General features: G+C 37.3%; 1 protein-coding gene across 1 annotated transcript; it reads right to left on the minus strand.

Moving 5' to 3' along the window:
- Window positions 1-8895: 8895 nt before the first annotated feature.
- On the minus strand, window positions 8896-9744 carry LOC145292296 (uncharacterized). The gene has a single exon (XM_080138622.1). The coding sequence runs from the start codon at window positions 9742-9744 to the stop codon at window positions 8896-8898; it is 849 nt and encodes a 282-aa protein (XP_079994748.1).
- Window positions 9745-10666: the final 922 nt, after the last annotated feature.

Below are 10666 nucleotides of genomic sequence, written 5' to 3' on the forward strand. Positions count from 1 at the left end.
TCACAAACGTTACCTTTTTATTGCGATATTATTACTAAAAAACAAAAATTGGAATTCAATGTTCGTAATAAATCTACCAATAAAAACATCAGAAATGCCCAAAATACCTTCTTCAACTCGTCTCCATGACAGCTGCAGAAGTAAAACGATATAACTGGGATGATATTTAGTTTGTTTGTTTTTTTGTTTTTTTTGAGCGAAAATAATTGTACAATTCAGTTCGACAGGTGTGCACAGATCTATATAATTTTTAGTCTGGAAGTTTGCAATCATTCATACAATAAAGACATTATGCACGAAATTAAATTTGATCTCTAAGAATTTCTTTGTTTCGGAAATATATGCACTTTAAATGTTTTGTCTGTGAATATATATACTACTAGTGTTTTTCAATCGCTCTTCCATATAATAATTTAATCATTGCTTGACTGCAACGTTATTATCGATCTATAAGTAATTGAATCTACAATGTGAAATCTGACCAAACCCGAGACAATAAACCGAAATATCCACTGAAAACACTACATTTACCCAACATAGATGTTATCCTAAAGATGGATCCGTTGTGCTAGTACGGTGATGTGTTCGACGTCATGGATAAATTATTTCAGAGCATGGGAGTCTTGAATTGCAGAAAAGTTAATTAGTCAAAAAAGAAGAAAGTGATTAGAACGGACAAAAGGCAGTTTGGAGAGAATGTACGCGTTAAACTTTGGATATTAGCTTGCAAAGTGTAACAGACAAACCACAGTGCTATGTGAGACTTTAATATGATAAGCCAAAGAAAATATTATGTCAAACCTTAGCGTAATAGATCAACGAAATTCCTGTTTTAAACATCAACATGACAGACCAACAAAATGCTATTACAAACTTCAATGTAACAGACTGAAAAATGTTATTTCAAATTTTAACATAACAGACCAAGAAAATACTATTACATATTTCAACAGAATGGACCAACAAAATGCTATTTCACATTCCAATATGGACGGACTGACAAAATACTATTTCAAATCTCAACATAACAGACCGAAAAAATACTATTTCAGACTTTAATATAACAGACCAACGAAATGCTAGTTCAATTTTCAATATGCTATATAAAACTTCCACATCACAAACATAGAAAATGCTATTTTGAATTTCAACATAGCAGACAGACAAAATGCTATTACAAATTCCAGTGTAACAGACCAACAAAATGCTATTATAAATTACAACATGAGAAATCAACAAAATACTATTCCAAATTTCAACATGACACACCGACAAAATACTATTTTAAATTTCAACATAAAAGACCAACAAAATGCTATTTCAAATTTCAGAGTAACAGACCGACAAAAAGTCTATTTCAAATTTTAATATAACAGACCGACAAAATGCTATTTCAAACTGAGGCATGACAGACCGACAAAATGTTATTTCAGACTTCAGTGTAATCAACTGACTAAATACTATTTCAAATTTCTATGTAACAGACCGACAAGATGCTGTTTTAAACTGAAGCATGCCAGACAAACGAAAATGCAACTTCAAACTTACCGATGGAGAAACCTTTTCATAGAAATAAAAGAATGCAAGAAAGAATTTTTATTTAAAGTATTTATTACATTTTCTTATTTTCTTGATGGCACAATGTTTAATGTAATTTTATTTTCGTTCTATTCTCTGTGTGTTCATGTGCGTGTGTATGTGTGTTTGTATCTACATGTGTGTGTTGCGTGTGTTTGTATCTATATGAGTGTATTATTAAATAAAAATGTCTGCAATTTTTTTTTATTCTTCAAATTCAATTGAAACAATAAAAGACAGTCACAGATGGAAACGGTAAATCTGCATCCTCTCAACTGAAAGGGATTCTTTTAGTTTTCATTTTAAGTGAAATTTTTGCCAAACTACGATGTTTTATTGCTTGTCAAACCTGAAAAACAGTTTGAATTTCTTGTCACGTTCTATTTGCTTTTCGTCATAATTATCTTGTTTGTTAAATCTGTATACTTTATTTTCATATTAGATTGAACACACTCACCATAACAGAATGCATAGACTCTTATAGTACAACAGCTAAATAATATTTCCTTACACGTTACATAGACTTAATAACTTCCACGTCATGCGGCGCATGAGACAGTCAAAGTAAACAATCGTTTTTTTTATCTGAAGCAAGATCCACAACATCTCTCTAATTGATTTTCAGTGCAATCAAATTTCTCTCGATTGTCTACTTTTAGTTTATTTTTGATCTTTCTCCTGTTTCTTTTTATTGGGTGCCCATTGAAGCACTTGGTTGGTAATGATTTCTGTGTCTAATTTTAGGGTATATCCGAGCAATCATAGGAACCGTTTACTAATTATTGGTGATACTACTTGTTGGTTAGTGCGATCTATGACTTCCTGGTTGGCGACTCAATCGTTTCATTTGATCCATAAAATCTCTAAAGCATCTGCAATGAAACACAACTAAATTCTTCTCGCAGATGATTTTGAGATGCCAAATACCACCGTAGTAGTCGAATTGTAAACATTCCTGGTTTGCAGCTGAGGAGAATATCACACTTGCAACCATATTTTGTATGAAAAAATAACCATAATAAGAATAATTTAGTGAGTAAAAATTATCGGTAGGATTTCCACCAAACATTACCAAATTATAAAAAAAAAAATTCCGCAAGATAGTAAAATAAGTAAGATAATTAATAAAGGCACTGTTAAGCTATCATTCTCAACGTCTGCTAACGTAACAAAGCTAAGTTTAAAAAATGTTTGTCTCTCTAATTTTCTGAAATCTATTTTGTGCTAATTAACGGTAACTCTTTTCTTATTGCATCGTTGACTTAAAATCCGACAACTCACATTACCTATCGACTTGCTCTTTTCGTTCTAAAATCTTTTTATTTTCATGTATGCTACAAACGAATATTGCTCTGTTACATGTAAAACGAGAGAAAAAAGCCATCCACGAAAAGGAACCTCCCAAACTAAAAACCTCGAACTATTATCTAAAGTAAAATGTAAATTAATTCCAAATAAAGCCGACTTCATAAATTGATAAAAATAAAATATTGTATTTGAATTAACGTGAAGCTCGAATGATTAAAACTCGAGATAGATAAGGCCAAAAAACATCCCCCATAAATATGGGAGGGGAGATTATCTTCAAAAGAGCATCCTAAATTGCTAATTCAGCACCGGACTTGCACTAAGTAGATATTAATATGTCCCTCGTACACATTCCGTTTTTTTTTTGTTTTTTTTTAATGGAGAGTAGATAATGCGGTGAATGTGTTATCGGCAGATCCAGTAACTCTCGCTTCTCCTTTTTTTGTCCCTCAGTCCTCATTCAAGTGAGTGCTTTTTCTGACAAAGGGTGAAGAAAAAGCGGCTTACCAGGTCGGTAGTACTTTGTGAACAGTAGTATGAGATGTCAGAAATTTTTCTGTCTCTATATCTATCCTTGTAGCCATGTCACTAGTAAGGGTGTTGGAGGTAAACGTTTCATCTGGGCTGACGTTATCCGCCTGGTAGTCAGGGACTCGAACCTTGGATTAACCACTAAGGAAGCTGTCCTATCAGCAGGTGCAAAGTAATGGGGCTACTGTATTGCCATTTGGTGAATGGATTCTGGACCTTGCAGTAGTCTCTGGTGGGGTCTCTCGATGCCATACTAGTGGGTAATTGTTATGGCTTTACCTTTTCATGTGCTACAAAAAAAAAATTCCTATCCTTTTCTCTCTGTCATTCCCTCTCATTCTTGCTCAAACCAAGTATGCTGACCTGTTCCTCAAACCCCAAAACCTCAACATGAAGCATCTCAAAAACAAAAACTCGAATAAACCTAGAACCCCATCTTCCAATGTAGACCCCTACTACCTTATCTCCTTCTCCAACATCAGGGGTTTACGTTCCAACCTTCCAGAGATTGAAACCCAATTACAGGAGACGAAACCGGACGTATTCTTTCTAAGCGAAACTGGAATAGGGCCGACCACTTCCCTAGATGAATTCATAATTAACGGATACTCTAACTTAACATCGAAATCTGACCCCCAAGATCGCCATGGGCATGAAATATGTGCCTACATTAAAGATGGCTTCCCGTGTGGCAAGGATATCTCCAGAGAAGACCCTAATTTACCTGATATGTGCTTCCAGGTTGCACTAGCTTACACCACTGCATTTGTATTTGCCCTCTATCGCCCCCACAACAGCGGAGTTACTATCTTTAAGAGTATATTTGAGAAAATAGACCACATCCTGTCTGCACATCCCTTAGCTAACATTCACATTTGTGGTGACTTCAATGTCCATAATGTGGAATGGGTGACCCACTCAAATAAGACAGATGACGAAGGGAGGTTCTGTCATGATTTGCCATTGCCTATGACCTCACTCAAATTGTTTGCGATCCCACCCGAGTGCCAGATACTACCGGTCAGTTTGCAAGCTTTCTAGACCTTTTTCTCTCAACCTCCCCTGAGCTATGTTCATGCACTGTTTTTTCTCCTCTAGGATCCTCCGACCAATTTGTTGTATCAGTTAAGATAAAAATGAAATGTAATAAGTCCCCAGACGTACCCCTCCACCGTACTGTATACCGATACTCTATGGCTGACTGGGATAGCTTCCGTACATTCATATCTGATCTACCACTGCATTCCATGTTTAAAAAGGATGTGTCCTGTATAGTATCAGACCTAACGGAATGGTTAATTGTAGGCATAGACTGATTCATACCATCTAAAAAATTCCAACAAAAACCTCACAGCCAGCCATGGTTTTCCCCAGAATGTGCTGCTGCCATTGTGCACAGAAACTACTTTTTCCATGACTACCAACGTAATAGATGCACTGAGACTAAAGCTGCTTTCAGGAACGCCAGCAACCACTGTAAAAGAGTAATAAAACATGCAAGAGAGCTATATGCTCAGTCTGTTAAATCAAAAGTAGCTGATCAGCGGCTTGGTTCCCACCAGTTTTGGCAAATAAGAAATAGGATCCTGAACAAAAATGTGCATTCTATCCCAACCATTATCAATGGACCAGAGGTCATCTCGTCAGCATCAGACAAGGCCAAACTATTTGCAAAGAACTTTGCAGCTAATTCTACCCTATGCGACGAAGGCCATCAACTCCCCATATTTCCTCCTATAACACAAAACACGCAAGGCAATATATAAATATCTGTGCGTGAGGTCGCCAAGCTAGTCAAGAACCTTGATTTCAGTAAAGCAACTGGCCCTGACGGAATCCCAATTATAGTGTTAAAAAAGCTTCAACCTGAACTTGCTCTCATACTTACAAAACGGTTTAAGCGTTGCCTTAAGGAGAAGTGCTTTCCAACACCCTGGAAAACTTCATCAGTATGCCCTGTATTTAAGAATTCAGGTGATAAGTGCTCTCCCTCTCAGTACAGACCTATAAGTCTTCTGTGTGTCATGAGTAAGTTGCTGGAATCCACACTACATAGAGAAATAATCAACCACCTTAGCAGAAATAACCTTCTTAGTGACACGCAATATGGTTTCCGTTCTGCAAGATCAACCGCAGATGTGCTAACGGTTATATCTCATAGGATTAGCGAATCTCTCGACAATGGCTTCCTTTCTAGAGCAATTGCACTTGACATATAAAAGGCCTTCGACAAGGTATGGCATAAAGGCCTACTTCACAAGATTTCCTGCTACGGTATAACTGGAAATGTTTTCTCAATCATTAAATCATTTCTCTCTAATAGGCTCATAAGAGTAGTGGTCGATGGACAAAAATCAGAGGCCTGCAGTATTAATGCTGGAGTCCCTCAGGGGTCCATCCTAGGCCCAACTCTCTTACTGATCTACATGAATGATCTCCCTAAACACATACTTAAATCATTCGTTGACATCTATGCTGATGACACGACCATCTACGGCAACACATCAAAGGCTGTAAATGACAAAGTTCTCTGATTCTCTCTCCTCTGATCTCGAGCGTGTAGTTCAGTGGGGGAAGACGTGGCTGGTTACCTTTACTGCATCTAAAAACAAGCTCCTATCTTTACACCATCAACGCTCTGATCCCCATCTGGCATCAATTGTAATGGATGGCTCTCGCCTAAGAGAAGCTCAATGTTTTGACAAGCTTCTGGGCTTGCCCTTTACTCCTGATATGAAATGGAACACGTACATCAAGTCTGTTGCCAGGGTCGCTGGAAAGATGGTGGGATCCTTCTACCGCTCCAGAAGATATCTCACTACTGATGCAATTCTCTATCTATATAAAAGCCAAGTACGTCCAAGGATGGAATACTGCTGCCATATCTGGGCAGGCCCTGCTAAAAACAGCCTATCCTGTCTTGACAGAGTACAAAATAGACTTTGTGGTTTAGTGGGGGATGCCCTTTTCTCTTTTGTGTAACCGCTCTCCCACAGAAGAGACGTTGTGAGACTGTCTTTGTTTTACCGTTATTTCCATGGCAAGTGCTCGTCTGAGCTCCAATCTCTGGTCCTCCCTCGCTAATCTTTTATGAAAAACACCCGTCTAGCTGAAGCCACTGTCAAAAACTTTCCCACTCTCTATCTGTGCCTAAATCAAAACGTAGATTCCATGAACACGGCTTCTTTCTTAGAACAACAAGCCAGTGGAACTCTGTTCCGTTTGCCTGTTTCTCACCTGACTACAACTTGGATGTCTTCAAATCCAACGTAAACAAATTCCTGATGAACCGCCCCCTTAAGTAGACACTTTATGAAATCTCAACACTAACGTACAACGTACTGTACATGCAATAACCCTTATCCCTGAGTGGCTTCCGGGCCTTGATAAGCGGTGACCTCCTTGTAAAAAAAACAAAAAATACCATAATTGGCTCAAATAATACAAAGTTAAACAAATTTTTGAAAAACAGAGATAGGACAGAAAATGAATCTAACAGTGTAAAAGAATTTAACTGCCGGGACCCTAATGAATGTCTAATGAGGGGGAACTGTTTAACTTCAAACGTAGTATACAAATGTGAAGTGATAACAAGTAATGAAACTAAAGTATATCTACTGAGCATCGTTTAAAAATATAACTGAGAAAAAAAAGAACACAAAAAATAATGAAAACAACAGCAATGTAAATAAAAATGAAAACAATGATAGAAAGGATCATAACAATAGTGACAACCACACTACTATAACGAAAATAGAAACAGAACTAATAGTAATAGCGAAAACAACCGGAAAAAAAACAAAGAAAAACTCAACCACTTTAGCAGTATGGATTAAGGAATTAAATAAAAATAAAACTGAATATAAATTAAGATGGTCAATAATTGATAAAGGGGAAAAATATAAACCTAGCAAATTGAAAAGATGCAACCTATGTATATTAGAATCTTACCATATGCTAATATCAAAAGAAAAATTATTAAACAAAAGACTAGATGTAATCCACGGGTGTTTGCACAGAAAAAAATATTTAATTTCATGCACTAGAGCAGATTAGGAAAAAAAATGCAAGGGAAGTAATCCTAGATAAAAAATGATACCATGAGAGTGACCTCCCCTGCATCGGGTAATATAATACGAATTCAAACACTAAGCAAAAATAAACAATATAAAATAAACACGCATAAATATAGGAATAAAATTATATAAAATTATGATTATTGGAAAAAAACAAATCGGAAAAATAGGAAAAATTAAAACAAAAATAAATAATTAATAAATAAAAAATAAAAATACAAAAGTACGGGTTAAAACGGAAAATTATCTTTCTATGACACCAAAAGATGGAGGAAGTGAGGAAGCATGGCTGTGGAAATCTTTTTACCCGAATACGATATCCAGTATGTTAAAAATATACCATTTGTTGTAAAAATCTAATGGATAAACATCTGAAGAAGTTGGTGGGGACAGGATATTTTAACGGAAACATAAATTGTAAAATTGGCGACTCATTAATGAAACGGCTGTAATGGAAAAATGCAGGAAATAAACGAAGATTATAAAAAGAAAACGTGAGTCTTTCAATTTTCAACCATATTTTGCACTATATATATATATATATATATATATATATATATATATATATATATACTAATTGTCACGTCTTTACAGACGTTAGCCATCCCAATGCTCCCCACCAAACTCATCATAGTTATCAGGTAAATCCTCAGTGACACCTAAACCCTGTCCGTGGGCCCGAGGATGACTTTTCAGGCCAGCATTAGACTTGCACACTATGCCACACATATGGCAGAAAGATTTGTGCGTTAAAACTTATTTTACTTTTGGCTCCGTTTTTTTTTTTTTTTGCTCACTTTGCTCATGGCATGTGTTTTATATTTTAGAGCAGCATGCGATTATAAGCGTCACATTTAGTTCAATGTGCAAAACCGACACGTTCCCCTTCCAATGACTTCTCTTGAGTTCAGCATGACTGATTCTTTCTCTCTCGCAAAAAATTCAGAACCCCCTCCAACTAGCTTCCCTATTCAGGCCGGCATTCTACCAGGGTTTCCCAGTTTTGAATAGGAATCTTAAAAGCTTTAAAATCGTCTTTTCTGCAATCCTTGAAGCACTGCTTTGGTCGATGTTGAGGGCGTTTCCCAGTTTTAAACTCGCCGTAAAACACCTGCTTAGGCAGCCTCACATCCTCCATTCGAACAACGTGACCTACCAAGCACAACCGGTTCCTCATCACCATTGCTTCGATGCTCAAACACTCAACCTTCACAAGAATATCTGTGTCAGGTGTCAGTGACTGCCATTTCATATTTAGAACTCATTTGAGGCATTTCTGATGGAATCTCTCGAGTTGCTTCAAGTGCCGACATTGTGTTGTCATACATTCAGATGAGTAATGCAAAACAAAAGTACACAGGTCGAATAAACACTGATCTTGGTTTTGACAGAGATGTCACGATCATACCACAACCGCTTTTCTAGTGTTCCAAATGCTGTGTATCTCTGCATCCAGAGTGCCATCTCTGGAGATAGTGCTATCTAAGTACATAAATGTGTTCACAACATCCAATCTATTTTCCCCCACATAGATATTTGGTTCAATGTACGGAGCGCCAGGTGCAAGGGTGAACATCACTTTCGTCTTCTTAATGCTGATAGTTAAGTCAAAGGTGTCACATGTTGCTGAAAAATAATTCACTATATTTTGCATATCACACTCCGAATGAGACACAAAATCAGCATCATCAGCATAGAGTAGTTCCCTAACAAGACCTTCAAATGTTTGTGACCTGTCATAAAAGCTTCTTAGATTAAATACTTTGCCAGTAGTCCTAAAGCAGAGAAAGACACCTTTATCGCAATCTTTAAATGTGTATGCAAGAAACACTGTGAAGTAAATTGAGAATAGAGTAAGAGCTGAAATATCCCCCTGTTTCACACAGTTGTCAACAGCAAATTCTCCAGATAGTTGCCCGTTGAATGCAACACGAGTCTTCATATTTCTGTGGAGTTCTTGAAACATCCTGACAAAGGTAGGAGGACATCCAATCTTCCCAAGAATTACCCACAAGTACGGTCTGTTTACGGTACCAAACGCCTTTATGAGGTCCATGCATACTTGATAAAGTGGCATCTGTTGTTCAATACACTTTTCCTGTAGCTGCCTTGCAGTAAATATCAGATCTCTAGTGCCTTTATCCTCAGGGAAACTGTATTGTGACTCAGGAATGGTTAACAGACAGATGTTTTCGAATAGCCTATCCAACAAGACTCTCACCAGCACCTTCCCTGCTGATTCAAGAATCATTATCCTTCAGTGGTGACTGTAGTCCGATTTTGATCTTTTCCCCTTACAGAGAGAGACGAATAGGCCAGTTATCCAATCCTGTGGTACTGATGATCCCAGCCAATACTTTTTGATCAACGTGTGTAATGCATTGGCTACATGCATCCCTCCATATTAAAGCAGCTCAATGGGAATGCAGACCGGTGCTTTCCCAGCCTTTATCTTCCCCATAGTAGAGACAACCTCAACGAGTGAGGGTAACTTATCCATGTGATGAAGAATGTCAATCTGAGGCGAGCCACCAATGACATTTTCATCAACAGTTGAAAAACAAATCAGCAAAGTGCTCCATCCATCGCTCTCTGATTTTGTCTGGATCTTAGATGAGAGTTGACCTATCTTTGGACAGTAAAGGTACAAAAGGAGCAAGCTTTGGGCCAAAAACCTGCTTAACAAGATTATATAGGTCTTTGGTGTCTTTCCGGTCGTAAGCAGATTGAACCTCTGCAGATATATTGGAACACCACATATTCTTCATTCTCCTAAGCTCTCTCTCTCTCTCTCTCTCTCTCTCTCTCTCTCTCTCTCTCTCTCTCTCTCTCTCTCTCTCTGTTGAACTGCCTTATGCTCCTTGTATTTTCTTTCTACGACTGTTCTGTTTCTGAGATTGTCATTCAAAAGTTTTTCATGAAGGACCTTTTTATACTCCAAGAGAACCTTTATCTCTTTATCATTATCATCAAACCAGTCTTTGTGTACAGACTCCTTCAGACCATATATCTCCACTCCAGAAGTATATACCTGATCTTTAAAAGTTTCCCAGGTGTCATCAAACTTAACTGTGCTTAGTTTTTCCTCCCAAACCATACGAAATGCAGGATCTCTTTGTTTGGAGACATCAACACGTTTGGAACCCTAACCCTTGCCATTTGAATCTTTCTAT

Source organism: Euprymna scolopes, chromosome 13 (genome assembly GCF_053919585.1).
Source record: "Euprymna scolopes isolate OS-2025 chromosome 13, ASM5391958v1, whole genome shotgun sequence".
Lineage (NCBI taxonomy): Eukaryota > Metazoa > Mollusca > Cephalopoda > Sepiida > Sepiolidae > Euprymna > Euprymna scolopes.

Bases quoted from the DNA above. Each gene is read 5' to 3' on its own strand.
- LOC145292296 (XM_080138622.1), bottom strand. From the start codon at position 9,744: ATGATTCTTGAATCAGCAGGGAAGGTGCTGGTGAGAGTCTTGTTGGAT.